A 21,808-nucleotide genomic window follows, 5' to 3' on the forward strand; every position below is an offset into this window, starting at 1 on the left:
TTGATTTTTTATTTGATAAAAAATTGAGTCCTTTTGGACAGAGAATATACAAAATGTTTCAAAGAAACTCAGTATGTCTCATTATGACATCCTTTCATATGAGGTTATATAGGACCAGACTACTAATTCTGTGTATTATTTAACAATATGCCTGCCACTGTCCATTAACATGGCAACTTTTTTGTCCTTCTCCCTTCATTACCTTGGAAGTAGAAAATAAAATATTTCCTTTTCTTAGTTTTCATTTGGAAAAGATCGCAAACTACTGAAAATGCTCACATATTTGATAGAACATAAAATTTATCTTTGCGAGTCTGAACAGTTGAGAAAGTGTCTTATAAACAGGTGTGAAGTGTTTTAGTTGTCCAATTTGTGGTCAGTTCCCCCAATCTAAACATATTGATGAACATGTGATGTCAGAATGTTAACAATTAGATCCAAGTTTGGGACATACAAGCGACAAAAAAGCAACAGAACCTCAAAACCAAGCTTGTCACATTCTCTTAGAATCCTCTCCAGTGTTCTCAACTGAAGATGTCACCATCCTCCCAGTCATGGGAACTTGATTTGTCATCTTCAGTTCCTCTCTCTCACCCTCTGTTCACTTAGCCACCCCAGTATCAGGCATAACTGTAGGACTGCTTATCATGGACTTAGCTGTTGGAAAAATCTTTTAGTCCATAACCCCCAAAGTCAATGTGTGGTTACTGATGTACATATCCACCCAAACGTCTCTGTCCTTTAAACAACTATCAGGTTTTCCCACCATAGTTCTTGTTATTGCTATCATCTTGGTTGGCACCTGGACCTACTACCACTGCTCCTGTTCAGCCTTCCTGGCAGCTGTAACACCTGCACAGATGATTCGTTCAGACCCTGACCTCTCTACATGACAGGCTGAGTTCCAGTTTTCTTCTTTACCATCACATCTTAGCTATCAAATCATATGGTCAGACCCCAGATACTGTCATAACCAATGACAGCATCACATCCAAACATTCCATTTCAAATGCCCTGTTACCTGACACAATCCCTTTTTATCCCTATCCACTCCACCACCATCACTCCCTATCACATCATTGTTTTATTTTCTTAACTGTATATAACCATATCTAGAGCCCTTTAAAAAATATACTCGTTGTCTGTCTTTCTACCAGAATTTGAGCTCTTTGAGGATGGGGTCTTGTTCTGTCTAGTCACTGCTATCTCCCAGAGTTTTGCACATACTGATGTTAGTGCATTTGTTGAATGCTTCCCCATTGGATTATAATCGATCTTGGATGCAGGGAAGATGATCTGTTTTTGGTTTTCTGTCTCCTGCACCTAACTGTATAGTGCATGCTGCAGTGACAATGCTAGATAAGATGGAGAGGTCCATCCTCTCCAGTGAGGGGTTCACAATGAGCCACTTCTGCTGCCATCATTGTAATTCCTCTACAGAGTGTTGATGGGCCAGACACCCTGCTAAGAAGAAATGCAGGCAGGCTTGGCCTCCACCCCACACCCTAGACCACTGCTCAGTGCTATGGGTGCATGCCACTGGGCTGAAGGCACAGGGAAACCACAGGAAGAACAATGGGTCATGGCTTGGTATTTTCTCTTACTATACTTTGTACTGCCTCCAAATGTATTGTTTTAATAGTATCATCATCCCCCTCAGGCAAAAATTCCAAAGTTGTAGTTTCCAAACTCAAAGCAATCTAGCTTGAATAAAGATTCAGTAAGGATATGTCCTACCTAGCACAGTATTTTTCAAGCTGCAACCCATAAAATCGGTGTAGTTTTCATTATAACACTTTTAAATGAAATTATAGAAAATAACTAATAATTTTTTGTGAATACACACACGTACTTGGTTGTGCAACGAAATTTATTTCTTATTGGAGGTCAATGTTTTCAAAAGGGTAAGGAAGTCACTGGCCTAAAGAATTAGTTTCACATGTTTTTATTCCATTGAAAATAAAATGACTTAAACTCATACTCAAAGAACAGAATTACACTTATTTAAAGCTTTTAAAGTGTACAAAATAAGTTTGTATATTTAATCCAAGGTTTAACAGTATTATCTTGCAAGGCAATATCTTTCCTTTAATAAATAACATATAATGTGCATATTATTCTGGAAGCAAATCATCTCCTAACTCTTCATCAGCAAAATCATCCTCGTCGATTCTTTTCTTAGCTGCAGTCTTTGGTCTTTCTACTTGAGGGCCAAGTGGGTCCACATATGAGGCATCTAAGTTCAAAACAGATTGTTACATTAGAGTGATATAAAAAATAAAACAAATGTGAAACCAGTTAAGTCTCATAATCAAAATTGAGTGACTCAAGAGTGAACAGAAATGCTCTCCAAGTCATTTAAATTTTGTTCATATATGCAAAATTCTTAACGCCCAGTTATCCATTTTTGCCACCTCACCAGTCTTCAGGCCTGACATGCCTGTGGGGCTGGGTGGAAGCAAGGGCACTTGCCTATTTCTTTGTGACTGCTACTTTCATAAGGTTCGTTTGTCCCGGGCAAAGTTCTGAGTTTGGCACTTAGCTGTTCACCTTTACTACTGGCACTACACTTCTGGCCACTCTCTGAAAACAAAAATAAAAATGCATTTGTTTAACTTGTTGAGAAAACATAACACTCCATCACAAAGCTAAAGCATGGTTATTTGCCAAGAAACAGGCAGGTTCTTTCATTTGGAAGTCAGCTTCCAAGGGATGTCATTCTAATTATCTGAAATTTTTTAAAAATCTCTTGTTGGGAATCTAAAATACAGGAAAACATCACTTAAGATTACTTCAAATGTGTGTTTAGTTATAGGTTTCAATTTTACTGATTCACTTGTGAGAAGTTAGAGACCACTTCGACGAGTATAATCTAGCAAAAAACAAAGAGCAATGGGAGAAGGAACACATAGGAAGTGATAAAAGATTGGCATGAGCTGTGTCACCAACCACATATCAAAGCAGCCGAGTGGCTCTAAACCCACATCAAATAAAAACAGCAGCAGAGGCTGTGCAAGCTCAACCCAGGTAGGAGAGAACCTAGACACACAATCCACTTTCTTCAAACATTTGAAGAATGTTTGTATAGAAGAACATTAGATTTTTCCTGTGTAGTACAATTGATTTTGGCTCAATATAAGGAAAAATGTGAAATGGATGATAGTGTCTGAATATGGAATGGATTCCATGAGAAATAATACAATTCACATGATTGAAGATTTTCATACAGGGTTGAACACTCACATTAGTAAGAGAAAATAGTAGTTTTTAAACCCTAAATCTCTATTATTATGTATTCTAAAAGAGCCATTCTTCCAGCCCCATAGTTCTTATTTCTTCCCTTTAAAAGTCCCACAATGTTATTTTTTTCTGTTATGAAAGCTTCACTTTCAATGAGGGTAGTCCACAGATATGCACTGATCATTTCTGAGTATACTTTATATTTTAGCTTACTGACAATGTCAATGGATAGAAATCAAAACAAGATGTTCTTTAAAATCTTGACATTTTAAGGTTGGAGAACTGAATCAAAATTATAAGTCCTCTTTAGCTTCTTATCAAAAACTTAACCATTTCTCTGCATTGTTAATATTGAAAATAAAATGCCTTAGCTTAATGCACTAAATGTGTCCACATATTCTACCGATTTTTTTGTTGTTGTTGTTATTTTGTTCCCCTATAATTTTTTGATGCGATTAAGTTTTTTTTTTTTTCTATCTGCAAGTGCAAATGGTGTCTTTCAAAGTGTCAGGGTGAGCTCAGATCAAGAAAGTTTGGAAATTATTGCTCTAGGCATTGCTTTTACTTCACTCTCACACAGATATAGTTTATCTATATGAATACCTCTTGTATAACAAAGCCCCAACATCTCTCTCAGGATGGGTTAAATCGTAGTGTGCAATTCCCAGTCCCATAGAAAGAACAAACCTTTAAAAATGAAAACTGACTCAGAAAAATTTAATTGTCCAACTGAAAAGTAATAAATACAATTTAAAAATATTTTGTATTTTGAAAACCACTGAGGTTATATTGTGAATATCCTCATTTCATCATTTTCAATAAACTTTCATGGGGTAACACTGCCATACATGGGCAGGTAACAATGGAGCAATTAGCAATTGTAAATTGGTGTGGGTTTTATGCCCAAATAATAAAGCAAGTTATTAAAATCTTTTAACTATAGCAACAAATAATAATTTCTACTTCCTAGAGGTTCAGAAAATAGAATTGAGAGATCTAGTATTCAATCAATTAATACAAATTTCCAAACAATACTTTTATAAGAGAAAAAAAATCTTAAAATCAGAGAATTTAGAGTAAGAAGGTATCTTGAAACTTAACTATACCAGTAAAAAAGAATATCCCTATAAAATGGACAATGTATACAAAGAAATGATTCCTAAAGTAAACATTACAAATGGACAATAAACATATAAAAATGGTTAACCTTACTTAACCTTGGAAATATATTGTTAAAAAAGCAATCCAGAACACTATATACTCAGTGATACCTTTTTAGAAAGCTTAAACACAAGCAAAATTAAGTATATTATTGGCATATGTGATAAAATTATATATGAATAGGCAAGAAACTGAATAATGTAAACCTGAATACATATAAAATATAAAACTCATACTAGTTATATGTGAGAGGCAGTAGACAGAATGGGAAAAAGCATATAGGGAGGCATAACTAATGTTCTGGTTATAATGTTTTATGATGGCTTCATTAATTTTAATTTTAATAATATGCTTCATAACAATGCTACATAGATTGTTTTGTAGGTATCAAACATTACATAATTTAAAATTCATATAATTCTAAATGTAGGATTTAACATCGCCTATTAAAATGGCCAGGATTAAAAAAAAAAAAAAAAAAAAGAATAGCAAGTGAAATGAACAAATTTTCTGAAATTAATTTGGTCGTATCAAAAGACTTAAAAATTTCCAGTCAACGAGATAAGAGGAATAGGAAGACCTAGACTTTGTTCCCTTACAAAGACACTGACTTAACACCAATATATGGTCCAAAAAGTCTTTATGAGAACTCCAGAAACCAGGCAGGAAGCTGAAAGGCAAGAACAACTTCATGTAAACATGTAAGAAAAGCCATTTTATTTCAGTTGTGTTATCCTCTACCCACAAGCCAACATAGCTCACAATTGGGAGAAAAAGCCAAACTTGCAGGTTCTCCCTTGGGAGGAAAGACAAGAACATAATATACACCCAACAGTTGGGTTTTTCAGGGAACTTCCTGAGACACCTTGTTTCTGTCTTACCTGACTTGGAGTGCTCATGAGGAAACAGCATATTCTTGATGCTGGAGAGCTACTGAGAACACAAGAAAGCTCCCTGCCTTGTTGAAGTATCAGAGCACCTCCCTGATTGCAGACAAAAGCTGGTACAACCTGTGATCAGGACAATCTGTCCAGCTCATGGCCTCTTCCTCAGCAGGGGAAGATTGGAGTGAAATGGACCTCCAACATGCCAACTCCGCAGGGCCTGCCCAAGGATCTTGTTTCTGTCTCACCTGATTTAGAGCACTAATGGGAAACTGGCATATTTTGGGGGCTTCAGAAAACAAATGAGAGTTCAGCAGCTTGTTGCAGTGCCAGAGATCCTGTAGTATCTCAGAGGAACAAAAGATTACAAGTCCTGATAAAGAAACCATCAAACTTCTCTAATTGGGAAGTTGCACACAGAAGCAGAGAAAAGAATTCAGCCCATATAAATTTTGAGAAATTTTCATAATCTCTAGCAGGGCTGATGAATGAAGGTCTTGCTCTGCAGAAAGTCAGTACAAAAAGACTGAGAAATGGATGATTTTCAAATGAAGAAAACACAACAAAAAGTAACAAGACATACAAAGAAACAAAATAACATGGCCTAAAGTAATAAATCTCCAGAAGGTGACACTAAAGAAATGGAGATATATGAATTACCTGACAGAGAATTCAAAATAATTGTCTTAAATAAGCTCAATGTACTGCAAGAGAATATAACAATAAATAAAATTAGAAAAATGAGGCATGAAGAAAACGAGACTAACGATAAAGATAGAAACTGTGAAAAAGAACCAAATAGAAACTCAGGAGCTGAGGATTACAATAATACACTAATGGAACTGAAAAAAATTCACTTGAAGAGCTCAAAAACTGATATAATCAAACATAATAAATAACCTGTAAACTTAAAATTTGAAATTAGAGAGTCAGGGGAACCAAAGAATCAAAAAATGAAGAAGGCCTGCCCTTGCCAGTGTGGCTCAGTTAGTTGAGCATTGTCTTGTACACCAAAAGGTTGGGGGGACATCTAGCCAAGATGGAGGCCTAGAAGACACGTTGTATCTCCCTCCACAACTAAGAAGAAATACAACTACCTCAAAACTAGAGACAACCAGAAGTTCTAGAAAATCGAGCTGCATGGAAGTCCAACAAAGATATGAAGAAGAAATGCTCATCCAGACAGGTAGGAGGGGTGGAGCCAGGGTGGAGAGGACGCAGTGAGGTGGATGCAGCAACAGCAGCAGCAGGCCGGCGGAAAGCGCGGTCGCATTTTTAAAAGTCGGGATGGACACCTGGGATGTGCTCCCAGCACCAGACCAGACCAGACAGCTCATGGTCCTAGCGCTGGGGAAAATAAAGCCTCATTGCTTTTGATTGTGCAAACCAGTGGGGGTTGGGGTGGAGGAAGAAACTGCCAGTCTCTCAGCAGAGTCCGCTTGTGTAAAGAGCCCCCATGGTCCTAGAACATCCGCAGACCCATCCACTCTGGGAACGACAGCCAGGGCAACAGCTAGAGAGGCACCAGTCCCATACAGAAGTGGGAGAACTGCCTAGAAAAGGGGTGAGTGATGAGCAAGTGGCATTGTTCCCTCTCAGACCCCTCCCCCACAAACAATGCCACAAGGTTGTGAAACTGGTCGCCCTCTATTAATGAATACCTAAGGCTCTACCCCTTATGATGTAACAGAAACTGCACGTCTACCTGAGACACAGAGGCAAACAAACACAGGAGCCTGTCAAGATGAGGAGATAGAGAAGTATGGCCCAAAAGGTGGAATGGATCAAGGTTCCAGTGGGAGAACTAAGTGATGAGGAAATAGCCAACCTAACAGATGCAGAGTTCAAAACACTGGTGATAAAGATGCTTAAAAGAATCTTAAAACCAGCAAGGGAAAAGCAGAGAGTTATCTACAAAGGGGTGCCTATAAGACTATCAGCTGATTTCTCAAAAGAAACTTTGCAGACAAGAAGGGACTGGCAAGAAGTATTTAAGGTGATGAAAAGCAAGGACTTACAACCAAGATTATTCTATCCAGCAAAGCTATCATTTAGAATGGAAGGGCAGATAAAGTGCTTCCCAGACAAGGTAAAGCTAATGGAGTTCATCATCACCAAGATATTATTATATGGAATGTCAAAGGAACTTACTGAAAAAAAAATCAAAATTATGAACATTAAAATGACAACAAACTCACAACTATCAACAACCGAATCTAAAAAATAAAAAAAAAAAAAATCCAACTGAGCAAACCAGAATAGGAATAGAATTTAGGTATGGGTATCATTCTGGAGAGTTATCAGCTTGGAGGGGGAAGGGAGGGAAGTGGGTTACTGGGCAGAGGGGAGCAAAGGGAAAAAAAAATTGGGACTACTGTAACAACATAATCAATAAATATATACTTTTTAAAAAAGGAAATAAAAAAAAAAGGTTGGGGGTTCTACACTCAATCAGGGCACATACCTAAGTTGTGGGTTCAATCCCAGGTCAGGGCATGTATGTGAGGCAACTAATTGATGTTTCTCTCTCACATTGATGTTTCTTTCTCTTTCTTTCCCTCCTTCCCTCCCTCTTCTTTCTCTAAAGTCAATAAACATTAAAAAATGAAAAACCCTAAGAGAATTATGGAATGCTACAAGCAGATCAATATATGCATTATGAGAGCCCCAGAGGACAGAGAGAGTGAGACAAAGATTATTTGAAGAAATAATGAATGAAAACTTCTCAAATATGAGGAAGAAAATGAACGTCCAAGTCCAAGTAGCTCAAAGGACTCCAAATAGGACGGACACAAAAGGTCCACACTGGGGCACATTATAACAAGAGAGAATCTTAAAACTAGCAAGAGAAAAGTGGCTCATCATGTAAAAGGTAACTGGAATGGTTATTAGCAGATTTCTCTGCAGAAATGTGACAGGCCAGAAGGTAGTGAAACAATATATTCAAAGTGCTAAAAGAAAAATCTTCCAACCAAGAATACTATATCTGGCAAAACTGTCCTACAAAAGTGATGGAGAAGTAAAGATCTTCCTGGATAAACAAAAGCTGAGGGAGTTTATCACCTGCTTTGCAAGAACTGTTAAAGGGAGCCCTTCAAGTTTAAACAAAAGGACTCTAAGCAACAACACAAAAGCACATGAAAATATAAAGCTCCCTGGTAAAGGTAAATATATAGACAAACACAGGATTCTGTAATACTATCATGGTGATGAATAAATAACTTTTAATTCAGGTATAGAATATAAACAATAAAAACATAAAAGAACTATAAACTTATGTTAATGAGTACAAAATATAAAAATGCTGTTTTTGATATTGGTAACATAAAGCGATAGAAGAAAGATATAAAAAGAAGCAGAGTTTGTGTATTTGAATGAAGTCGTTATTAATTTAAAATAGACTGTTATAACCATTGAATGTTTTATGTAATATGCATGGTAACTCTTAGGCATAAGATCTGGGTTCCAGAAATTCAGGTCTGGTTTTAGCAAGCCCCCAGAGTAACTACTGGTGTCAGGGACTGAATAACCCCCAATAAATCTGCTGTCCAGTGACTGCCAATGTCCTTCAAAGCTATCCTGATCTGCAGACAGGAATTTAGCAACTTCTCTGTTCTCAGAATCAACTCCTGCTCCTCAATCTGAGCCATCTGCAGGGAGTCCCTCCAACCCCCGCCTCCACCCCCAGCCCTAAGCAAGTCTCCTGTTCCCTTTAAAAAACCCCTGCCTTACTACTGTTTGGAGCTGAGACCAAAGGGCTGACACCTTCCTGCTTTCCTGGTCTCAGCTCACCTGTCACAGCTGGTCAAATAAACCTTTTAAACTCATGTCCTGTTCTGTCATTTCTCCTCTCACTCTTTCTAACCTAAACCTAACAGTAATCACGAAAAAACACCCATAGAAGATGTACAAAAGAATATGGAAAAGGAATCAAAGCATGTCACTACAAAAAAAAGTATCTACAAAATGAAGACAGCAAAAAAGGAAAAAATAATTATAAGATATACAAAAAGATTAACAAAATTACATTGGTAAGTACTTCCCTAGATGTAATTATCTTAAGTGTAAATGGACTAAACTTCCCAATCGAAAGACACAGAGTGGCTGAATGGTTTAAAGAAAAAGAAAAAAGATCCAGCTCTATGTTGTTTATAAGAGACTCACTTTAGATATGGCTGGTTTGGCTCAGTGGATTGAGCGTCGGCCTGCGAGCTAAGTGTCGCTGGTTCGATCTTCCAGTCAGGGCACATCAGAGAAGGAAAACTCTGACTCCAAAAAACCTCCGCTGCCTTGCGGCATACCTCTTCAGGGGAAAGGCTAAGGGAGTAAACCCCGACAGAAAATCCGGAGCCGGAGTCCCTAAGGCGGTTTGACGTTGTAGTCAACACCGGCAACTCCTGCGGCGCACCTGAAGCCAAGCTGTATTGACTCCGTCTTTCCCTTGGACCCTTCAGCTGCGAAGAGAGGGGGGGTCTGCTGCATGGGCAACAGCAGACCCTCCATATCACCCTGCCCAGGCTCTGTAGCTTCAGCTTCACTGGAGAGGACACTCCAGCGTCATCACAAGATGTCGATTCAACATGGGAGGAGACAGATACCGTGTCACTCCCAAGTCGGACTGCACAGCCATTCTCGGCGGTGCAGATAGACTCTTAAGAAGCTACACCATCGTCTCTCGAGACGGACGGCTGCCAACGATTACAAAGACGATTACAACGATTACTTTAGATATAATGACATACATAGGCTAAAAGTGAAAGGATGGCTAAAGATAGTCCACGTAAATGGTAATCCAAAGAGAGGAGTGACCATACTTATTTTCAGATAAAATATACTTTAAGTTAAAGACTGTTACAAGGACATTATATAATGATTAAGGGTTAATGCACCAGGAAGATATAACAATTATAAATATATACACACCTTAACAGCAGAAAGACCCCAATGTATGTAGCAAACATTGACAGAATTGGAGAGAGAAAAAGACAATAATACAACAGTAGAGTATTTCAATATCCCACTTTCAGTAATAAATAGATCAACCACTCAAAAGATCAACAGAAAATAGAGGAACTGAACATTACACACCTATTATACTTAATAGATATATACAGAAAACTTCATCCAACAACAGCAGAATACATGTTCTCCAGAGCACACAGAACATTCTCCAGGATAGAGTGCATGTTAGCCATAAAACAATTTTTAACAAATTTAAGAAGATTGAAACCATATCAGGTAGCTTTTCTGATCAAAATGGAATGAAACTAGAAATCAATAATAAGAGAACAACTGGCAAAGTCACAACTATGTGGAAATTAAACACATTCTTAAACAACCATGGGTCAAAGAAGAAATCACAAGGGAAATTATAAAATATCTTGAAATAAAAGAAAATAAAAACCACAAAATTCCAAAACTTATGAGATGTGGCAAAAGTGGTGCTAAGAGGGAAATGTAATAGCTATAAATGCATACATTAAAAAACAGAAAGATCTCACCCTGACTGGTGTGGCTCAGTGCATTGGGTGTCGTTCCACAAACCGAAAGGTCACAGGTTTAATTCCCTGTCAGAGCACATGCCTGGGCTGTGGACCAGGTCCCCAGCTGAGGGTGTGTGAGAGGCAGCTGATCAATGCTTCTCTCCCACATCAACGTTCCTCTCCCTCTCATTCTCTCTCCCTTCCCCTCTCTCTAAAAAATAAATAAATAAAATCTTAAAAAAAGAGAAAGATCTCAAATCAATAACCTAACTAAACACCTCAAGAAATTTAAGACCAAAGTTAGCAAAAGGAAGGAAATACTAAATATTAGAGCAGAAGTTAACACAATATAGACTAGGTTAGAAAAATAAAACAAAACCAGGACTTAGGTTTTTGAAAAGATCAACGAAATCGACAGACCCTTAGGTCTAAACTGAGAAAAAAGAAGAGAAGACTCAAATGACAAAAAACAAAAACAAAATCAAAAAACAGAAGTGAAAGGAGATATGTATTACAAATGATGCCACAGAAATAAAAAGGCTCACAAGAGACTATTATGAACAATTTTATGTGAAAAATTGGAAAACATAGAAGAAATGGATAAATTTCTAGAAACAAATTTCTGAATCATGAATAACAAACTCTGAGCAGACTGATAACTAGTATGATTAAATTAGTAATCAAATACCTCCTAACAAAGAAAAGCTCTGTACCAAATGGCTTTGCTGGAGAATTCTACCAAATATTTAAAGAAGAAATAACAACAACCCTTCTCAAACTCTTCCAAAAAAACTGAAGAGGAGGAAACAGTTTCAAACTCATTCTATGAGGCCAGCATTACACTGACACCAAAATATGACAAAAATACTATAAGAAAACTACAGAACAATCTCCTGATGAACACTGAGGCAAAAATCCTCAACAAAATGTGAACAAATGGAATTCAGCAACACATTAAAAGGATTATACATTATCACCAAGTGGGATTTATTCTTAGAATGCAAAGATGGTCCAATGTACAAAAATCAATCAGCATAATAAATATAGCACATTAACATAACGAAGAACAAAAACCACATGATCATTTCTTTGTTATAGAAAAGGCATTTGACATTCTTTCAAGATAAAACACTAAACATAGAATAGAAGGAAATGACCTTAACATAATAAAGGGCATATATGAAAAAACCCACAGTGAACATAATATGAAATGGTAAAAAAAAAAAAAAAAAAATGAAAGCTTTCCCTCTATGATCAGAAATAAAGCCATCGTGACCACTCTTGCCACTTTTACTCAACATAATACTGGAAGTTCTGACCAAAGCAATAAGCAAGGGAAAAAAGGCATTCAAATGGGAAGGAACAAAGTTAAATTACATATTTTCATAAATGACCTGATCTTATTATACACAGAAAACCCTAAAGACATTACCAAAAAAACTGTTAGAACTAATAAGCAAATCCAGCAAAGTTGCAGGATCAAAACCAACACAAAAATCAATTGCATTTCTATTCACTAACAATGAACAATCTAAAAATGAAATTAACAATTCAAACAAGCATCAAAAATACTTCAGAATAAATGTAAGCAACAAAAGAGGTCAAAGATTTGTACCCTTGAAAACTATGAAGCACTGCTAAAAGAAATTAAGGAAGACAAAAACAACAAAAATACATCCAATGTTCATGAACTGGAAGACTTAATACTCTTAAAATCTCCATACTATGTAACTTTATGTAACTTTAACAACATACATATACAGTACTGCAAAATCCCGCAATATAGTGAAGAATCCACGATAAATAATTACATATACTTTTAAAAATCCCGCAATACAGTGAGGCCGTAATAAGTGAACCGCGATATAGCGAGTGACTACTGTATTTACATAGATTTTCTATATCCCCTCCTCAGATAGTGATTGTTTGTCCCTTCATATGTGGCGACACCACTGGGGCCCATCAAAACTATGCAAAGGTATTCTATGCAAAGGACTTGCCCACCCTTGACTACAATCGTAAAACAAAACTTTGATTTTTTTAAGATTAAAAAAATGTGGCTACAATGTATTACACTTTATAAAAGATGTTCTTCACAAAGTTGTACTTAAAGTGAATTTCTGTTCACTGAGTCATAATATCCTATAATATTCATTATAAAATTATTTTTGTGTGTAAAATTGAGATACATTTTTGTAGAAAAAGTTCACACCCAAGACATAATAAAAATTAAACTAAAATGCCGCAAACCACTAAGTTTCACACAGTAAACAAAAAACAGTTTTAAAATGGAACCTTAACAGCACAGCGCTGAAAATGAGTCATGAATGCCAGCATCATGCTAAAGTACTGATGCCGTATGGAAGGCTCTGTGTCTTGAGGTGGTGTATGGTTTCCTGGTCTTTGAATGCAGCCAATGTGCCACACAGGAGCTCAGTTATTGCTCTCATCCACTTTATCCATGTGGGCTGAGCACATGCTTACTATCAAGACAATGAACTTAGAGGACACAGCTCTCCTTGTGGGAGATGACTTAAATTTTCTTCTGAACTGATTGATGTTTGGCATTGAGAGGCTAAAACCTTAAATCGAAGTTGTGCATATAAAAGAGAAATACATCATTACGTTAAGTAGTTAAAGCAAATTCATTTCATTTGAGTTAATTCTATTTTAAAAGCAAACTAACGTGCTGACAATCCTGAAATGGATATTCAAAATTCTACAGCAGGCAGTACAGCCTTTCAATGTGGTTTGTATCAAGTAATAACCATAACAGCCACACTTACTCAGCACCAGTGCCTGCCCCGTACAGTACAGCCCTCTGTGGGCTGTGCGTGTAATGCTCACACCAGCTTGGCTATGATGGAGCCAGGACAGGAGGCAGAGCCTGGATCAACAGACAGTCATACACTGTCATTTTAAATTTGGTGATTTATAGACACTCTGTCACACTGAATCCTGTATGATCTCACTGAAGATACAGCAGTGGTTCTCAAGGTGTGGTCCCAGGGCCAGCAGCATCAGCTGGGACCTTGTCAGAAATGCAGATTCCTGACCCACCAGAGACTGACTGACTCAGACGCTCCCGCTGAAGACGGAGGGAGCTGAGATTTACTGAGCAAATTAACAGCAAAAATCAGGCTGCCAGGAAACTAGTATAATTCATAGAAAAGAACAATTTCCAAGGGCCCTTGAGCATATCAGAAATAGCTATTTTACAATATATAAATAAGTAATGATGATGCATTAGTTTCCCATGGTCCTCTGTGCTAGGCAGTTCTCTAGAGTCAAGTTTCAGGCACTGTAATTAAATCATTATACTTAAACTAGCTTCTGGCTGGCCTCATTTGGATTCACTAAGTTCTCCTAACTGAACTGTGCACCTAATCCAGGCTGAAGGGTCAAATATTTCCATGTTAAGCTGTAAACGTGCATGTCTAGGTTTTATAGGTTAGAGATGGGAGATGGGTGGGATTGGGGCTCCCTTTACATAGAGGTTTGTCCTGGGAATTCCTGAATGATGAGTGGATAAGGGATAGCCTGTGGAGTGACTGGTGCCAGTGTGGAGTGTGGGTGCATCCAGTGCGCTGCAGGGTGCTGGTGGGGCACAAGGGGAAAGAGAGGAGGCAGTAAGAGAGGGGTCCACAGCATGGTTTACTCAGACTTTAATGCCAGAGACAGGCTTGTCCTGGGTCTGTGCTGAGAAATGGAGAAAGGAGGGAAAAAACATGATTTCTGTCATCAAAGAGGCCTCCAACTTGGGCTTCAGGATGAAGAGAAGAAATAAGGAAGAGAAAGGCAAATGGTGGGGAAAGCGGGCATGTCCCCCAGGAAGGAACTGTTTAGTGCCTTCAACTTGTGCCATGAGAACAGGAACATGAAACCCAGCTTGTAAAAAATGCTTCCACACCAGTTTCTATTCCCAAATGCACTGGTGTGAGAAAGCTTATTTGTGCACTAGAACTGACTGTGTTGGATGGAAGTGGACTGAATTGAAGGGAGGAAAACTTACTAAAGAGCAAGAAAAGCGGCAGTGGGGAGCCCAGGACCAGGAGGTGACTTCCTAACAAAGGCCTCTCTGCACACAGAGTCAATTCAGGCAGCTCCCTCTCCTACACGTCAGCCTTGGCTTCGCCGACCAGACCATTTTGCTCTGAGGTGCAGCATGATTACAGAAGCATTAAGGAAAGGTCCCTTCGGGAGGCTGAGCAGCTCTATGTGTCAGAGGACCTGTTGCTTTGGTGGCCCCTGAGGTGCACCTTGATTTTTCTGGTGTTTCTGAGAGGAAGAACATTGGAGTCAGCCTGGGGATACTTTCTTGGGGCTCTAGTTAAGCCCCAACCTACTCAACAGTTCTGGGCCTGTCCTAGCATCCTGTTAGGAGGTCCTAATGTTTCTGAAGCAGATTTTCAAAGTGAAGACATCGGGGTTAGCACTGGAGACATTTCATGAGGTACCAGGGAAGACTAAGAACTTCCCATAAGGCTGCTGCTGCTGTTCAGGGAGGGATTGGTTGGTGACTCTAAACTTACGATTTTTAGAGGATAGTGAATCTGGTCCCATAATTTTAGTAAAATGAATACTTCCCTAGGGATTATTCAAAACAATTATCTCCTAATGGGACACTCAATTTCAAGAGCTCATATCAGGAACAACTGCTTCCTAAGAGCAAGGGTGCACCAGCAGCAGCAACTTTCCAAGGTTTCTTTAACTGAAGCACAACTCCAGATCCACTGACTTCTCAGATGGTCAAAACATTTTTGGTACATACAGGTCCATGGTCCCTCATCCACAATTCCAAATAAAGGGATCTGAAAGTCATGTGTTCAGGTGGAAGTATGGAAGCTTCCTAGGCACAAAACCTAACTTGCCCTGAAGTGACTTAGTCATTATTTATCCTAAATGTAAATATTCATGTTTCACTAAATTAATATTTTATTCAACGATGAGGTACTCCCATGGGAATTTCATGCTCTATGGCTAGTACACCATATACTTTTCTAAACTCCAACGAATGCTAAATTCCACAGCATACCTTGCCCAAGAGGCTTGGAGAGGGGGCCGTGGGCCCAGATTACTGTCTCGGGCTTACAGACAACTGCAGGGGCCCATCTTTCAGACCCCGAATGCAGCTAAATCCAACCCTTAGACAGTCAAAGGAATATGGTGAAACATGAGTCGGGGTAGGGTAGTAGCAAAACAGAGGTATAGCTGAGGGCTGGCAGCCAGTATGGAGACATCAGTGTCCATCATGACCAGGTGTCTGATGAGACAGGAGGTGGCTGCACCTTGAGCAACAGTTCCTATGACCTGAAGGTTACTCACTCAGGAATAGGAAGTTCAGGGGGAGAAGCTGGACTGAGTACTGGAGGGTCAGGTTGTCTTGCTAGAACCAGAGGCACCAAAGACTAACCACCTAACATACTCAGTGAAGCAGAGCTCCGACTTCTAGCAAGTCTATCCCTGGTTGAGCTGCTAGCCCTGAACCTTAGAAAACACACATGCCTGTCTTGGTTGTGTCAGCCCCCTTAGCACTAGAACCTTGGGTGTCTTTCCAGCTAGAACATAGGGGCTACCATTTCACTCATCCCTGTGTCCTTGCCATTGAACACAGTATTGGGCACCAAGGACGCATCTAGTAAACATTGTAAATTAATGAAAGGCCTGCCTAACTAAGGGTCATGTCTTCCTTGTCCTGACTCCTAGATCACAGGTATGCTAGAATGCATCTGGACAGTTGCATGGACTGAGTCACATATACACGACCCTGCTAAGTAGGGATTTGAGGGAATGGAGCTGCGTTTATTTGTCCCATTTGGCATTTAGTTTTCCAATAGTTTCTTTAAAACCACTAAATTTCTACTAAGTTTAACCTCAACTATCCCCTGAAGTAGAGGAAGAAGGCAGGTTTTGTTGATGGGAAAAAGGGAAGATTTGCCTAACAGACCTTTTTATTAAGTAATGATGTCATGGAGAGTTACAGAATCAAGGACTCTGGAGATGCAAATAACTTCAGAAATCACCTAAACCCAAAGCATTTACATGGTTGTTCCAAAGACACATGGTTGTCACAATCAAGACTGGAATGAGAACTGTATCCCTGAGCTCCGAGGCTGGTATTGTTTTCTACACTGAAAGTGAGACTGAAGACCCAGGATTGTCTGCATTCTATAAGACCATCTTACTTCTCGTGGTACTTCCTTAAAATGTAAGTTTATAAATTTTACACAGTAAAACCTCATTAGTATGGACATCTACAATAATGTATCCAACCTGAACTCGTTTGTTATGCAATTAGTAGAAACAGGTATGGTTAAGAACTAAAATCGCTAACATTTAGACTCAATTTACATATCAGACTGACTGCCTAAAAAATTAGTTAGAATAAGTGAGGTTTTACTGTGTATACAACAAACAAACCACAAACAAACAGATAAAGGACATTTCTGGGTTGTTTTAAAATGTTTCCAGAAGCCCATGTACTAATCCAGAACTTCAGTATGACAGAAACTACTTACCACTGTCAGCATTACTCTCTCTCTTGCCACGGGAACCTCCACTGCCATCTCTGCCAGACTTTATGCGCTAGAACAAGAAGATATGTTTAAAAGAATAACTGATATTCCTTCAAAGTTGAATATAACTAAATGTTGATTTTTAAATTAATGTTACTATGTAACTCTAAAGACTTACTTCTCCCACTTCCTGAAAGTTGGGGTCAAACTGATTGTTACCTGAGTTGGATCTATAAATAAAAACTATTGTTTTGTAAGTCAAAGATTCAAAGTCAGCCTTCCAACATGCTGAGTGACCAGTCCTTGTCACACACTCAAATGGCACTTACACTTCAAACTGCAGTGTAACCTCTGCTTATACAAACATTCTAAAAACCAAAGATTTTCTTAATGTGAAATTCAGGTTTAAACACAGTTGTTAAGACAGGGGTGGGATGGACTTCCGGTCAAATGGAGGCCTAGAGAGACACACTCTGTCTCTCTCCACAACTAAGAAGGAATACAACTACCTCAAAACTAGAGAAATCAGAAGTTCCAGAAAATCGAGCTGCATGGAAGTCCAACAAACAAAGATATAAAGAAGAAAAACTCATCCAGAGAGGTAGGAGGGGCAGAGCTGGGGCGGAAAAGACATGGTGTGGTGGAAGCAGCAGCAGTAGTGGCAATGGCAGGCTGGTGGAAAGCGTAATCACATGTTTTTAAAAGTAGGGAGGGACACCTGGGGAGCATTCCCAGCACCAGACCAGACAGCGCAGCTCACGGTCCCAGTGCAGGGGAAAACAAAGCCTCATTGCTTCTGACTGAGCAAACCAGGGGGGGGGTTGGGGCGGAGAAAGAAACTGCCAGTCTCTCAGCACAGTCCGCTCGTTTAAAGGGCCCACACGGTCCTAGAATGTCCATAGACCCATCTACTCTGGGAACGATGACCAGGGCAGAGAGGTGCTAGAGAGGTGCCAGTCCCATATGGAAGTGGGAGAAGTGCCTGGAAAAGGGGCGAGTGCTGAGCAAGCGGCATTGTTCCCTCTCAGACCCTTCCCCCACAAATAGCGCCACAACATGGTGAAACGGGTCGCTCTGTACTGATGAATACTTAAGGTTCCGCCCCTTAAACTAAGCGCGACAGCTCTACTAAAGACCCAGAGGCAAACAAACACAGGAGCCTGCCAAGATGAGGAGACAGAGAAGTATGGCCCAAAAGGAGGAACAAATCAAAGTTCCAGTGGGAGAACTAAGCGATGAGGAGATAGGCAACTTAACAGATGGAGAGTTCAAAACACTGGTGATAAAGATGCTCACAGGCTTGACAGATATGCTTAAGTACGGCAAATGCATAGGGAAGAAGTGAAGGCTATGCTAAATGAAACGAAGGAAAATCCACACAAAACCAATGGTGAAGGGAAGGAAACTGGGGTTCAAATCAATGATTTGGTATATAAGGAAGAAATAAACCATCAACCAGTACAGAATGAGGAAATAAGAATTGAAAAAAAATGAGGAGAGGCTTAGGAACCTCTGGGACAATTTTAAATGTGCCAACATCTGAACCATAGGGGAGCCAGAAGAAGAGGAAGAGCAAGAAATTGAAAGCTTATGTGAGAAAATAATGAAGGAAAACTTCCCAAATTTGGCAAAAGAAATAGACATACAAGTCCAGGAAGCATAGAGTCCCAAACAAGCTAGAGCCAAAAAGGGCCACACCAAGCCACATCATAATTAAAATGCTGAAAGTTCAAGATAAAGAGAGAATCTTAAAAGCAGCAAGAGAAAAGAAGAGAGTTACCTACAAAGGGGTGCTTATAAGACTATCAGCTGATTTCTCAAAAGAAACCTTGCAGGCAAGAAGGGACTGGCATTAAGTATTCAAGGTGATGAAAAGCAAGGACTTACAACCAGGATTACTCTATCTAGCAAAGCTATCATTTGAAATGGAAGGGCAGATGAAGCGCTTCCCAGACAAGGTAAAGCTAAAGGAGTTCATCATCATGAAGCCATTATTATATGAAATGTAAAAGAGACTTATTTAAGAAAAAGATCAAAATTATGAACACTAAAATGACAAACTCAAAACTATCAACTGAATCTAAAAAAGAAAAACAAAATCCAACTAAGCAAACCAGAATAGGTACAGAATCACAGGTATGGGGATCATTTGGAGGGTCAACAGCTGGGAGAGGGAAGGTGGATAAATGGGGAAATGGTGCAGGGATTAAGAAGCATAATTGGTTGGTATGAAATAGGGGGGATTTAAGAATAATATAGGAAAGGGTGAAGCCAGAGAACTTATATACATGACCCATGGACATGAACTAAGTGGGGTGGGATTGCTGGTGGGAAGGGGAGTACTGGGCAGAGGGGAGCAAAGGGGAAAAAATTGGGACTACTGTAACAACATAACCAACAAAAAATACTTTAAAAAACATTACTAAAGATATAAAAGGTAAATAAATAAATAAAAAAAGAGAGAGGTGAGCTGGGAGGGAAGAGAATCCTCCACTGGTCCTGCTCTACAATGATGAGACCTAAACCATTACAGGGAAAAAAGACAAACTGGCTTTTGAAATTTAACTTCTACAATAAATGCACTATTAAAATCTCAGAATTGCCTAATGTGTTCAACAGTCTACTTTCTTAATCACAAGCTCACTCTTAAAACACAAGAAATACCTCTAAGCTGTGACATTCTTAGGTTTAGGTTTTCTTTTACATTTTATTGATATTTGTGTTTTGCTTCAGGGTCAGGATTTTTATATCAACACTGAGTCTGTCTCAGTCACGTTGTAAGACTGTGCAGATACAATGTAGTGAAGAGAAACACACAGCTTCTGATAAATATTTTCTGTACAATTGAAGCAAAATTTTTAACACAGGCTGGTATCTTTAGATTTTCAATAGAAACATAATTTTGTATTTAATTCAAAGGACAAATTATTTGCTCAACACTGACTACTTCCCAGATATTAATAAATTACCAGATCATGGATAAGGTTATTGATATTATGGTCTGCTGGGAAGAAAAAAATTCCCTTTAATAATACAAGACTTATTTCTGTAAAATGAAACATTCTCCTAAAACTTAGGATTTTAAAGTATGAAAAAATGCTCGTTTTGTTCCATTAAAAGAAAAGAAAGAAACCTCCCTTAAAACCCCACTTCTTCCCTTGTCTTTATAAACAAAGAAAATCTAAAAATTACGATCAAAACAAAAACTTAAACATCTATAATCATATTTTATTTCACAATTTTGTTTTCATCTGTCTATAGATTAATCATCTCCGGAGCATCTAAAAGACAGTGCTAATATCATCAGGTTCATAAACACAAATGTACACATAACTTGACAGTTTTCTAATCAAATGTAAACAAAGACCTTGCGTCCTACTTAAGTAATCCTAAATTTGGGACAAACCAATGTGAGCACATTCTGTGACCACTGCTATCTTTGCCCCAGTACCCTGTTCTTTGCTCTGCTGGACCAAAAAAAAAAAAAAAAAGTGGGCAAGGGGCACCTGACAAGCTTAGGGAGGCCTTCATGACAGTCTTACAAACTCAAGAGACCAACGTAACCACATAGGAGGGTCTGAAATTAAAACTTTCTACTAAAAGCAGTTCATGGTGGATAGTCATGTCCTAGGCTGATATTTTCCCTGACAAAAGTCAATCTTTACCTAAACTAGCCTCTCTGTTGTCTTTTTGCACCTACCATAACATAGCTTTGGAATGTCAAGGTAATGTCCTTTTTTCTGGACCTCCTCAGACCGCAACCACGGCACCAGAGCAGAAACCACAAACCCCCTCATTGTTATTATGTTAACTGTTAACTGTCCTATATCCACCTATAAAAAAGTATACATCTAATTAGTTTTATTTTTTATCCAATCCAAGAGAAACTGCCCCTTGCCTTTGCTCCTCCTGCCTCCCTAATCTATCACCAATGGATTTCACGTAACCTTCTTATATCTTTTCCTTTGATTCTGATGTATATAATAAGTGGTAAACTGCCATTTTCTGGAGCATTTTCTCAGTCCATTGAGATTTTGCTTCCTGGCAATTATTGTCAATTTGGCTCAAATAAACCCATAAAAGTTCTTACAGGTTTGAACATTTCTTATGCTGACACTCATCTAGAATAGTCCAACATTTGGCTCTCACCTATCTTTTCTTAATCAATTCCTTTACACCCTTACTTTTTCTTTCAGCCACTGTGAGTACATCCATGTTAGAACTCCCCAGTCTCTGGCCTGGCTTCTCATCTTTTTGCTTCACTCACCAAGAGGAACATAAAACCTGGTTGATTCCAGGTGCCTCCCGCTGCGGCTGGCTCAGGATATTCACCTGTCCCCCACAAGCCAGCCTCACTTTTAGCAACTGCCACCTCTTGCCATGGGACGCCCTCCCTCTGCCTGCCCTGTCCTCTGAGGCTCAGCTCCACTGCCATCTCCCCAGGAGACTGCCCTGGTGTCCAGGGTGGGCCTCACTCAAGGTGCTTACCAGCACCCCCGCACCACACACTCATGCTCAGGCCCTG

At 39.0% G+C, this 21,808-nt stretch overlaps 1 protein-coding gene across 13 annotated transcripts in view; it reads right to left on the reverse strand.

Annotated features, from left to right (window-relative positions):
- Positions 1-1,852: 1,852 nt before the first annotated feature.
- IFT88 (intraflagellar transport 88) overlaps positions 1,853-21,808 on the reverse strand; it is a 148,087-nt gene continuing 128,131 nt past the window's right edge. For 9 of the 13 annotated variants that reach the window (XM_090273698.1, XM_090273692.1, XM_090273689.1 and 6 more), the window contains 3 exons: positions 17,287-17,353; positions 2,473-2,583; positions 1,853-2,236 (listed from right to left, as the gene is read on the reverse strand). In XM_090273698.1, the coding sequence (XP_090129824.1) occupies positions 2,115-2,236; positions 2,473-2,583; positions 17,287-17,353 (300 nt within the window). In that variant the 3' untranslated portion in view covers positions 1,853-2,114. The remainder of the gene's footprint in view (positions 2,237-2,472; positions 2,584-17,286; positions 17,354-21,808) is intronic. The other 4 variants (XM_090273693.1, XM_090273694.1, XM_090273691.1 and 1 more) reach the window with 1 other exon arrangement.

The sequence above is a fragment of the Furipterus horrens genome, unplaced genomic scaffold, assembly GCF_987537825.1.
Source record: "Furipterus horrens unplaced genomic scaffold, mFurHor1.1.pri manual_scaffold_4, whole genome shotgun sequence".
NCBI lineage: Eukaryota > Metazoa > Chordata > Mammalia > Chiroptera > Furipteridae > Furipterus > Furipterus horrens.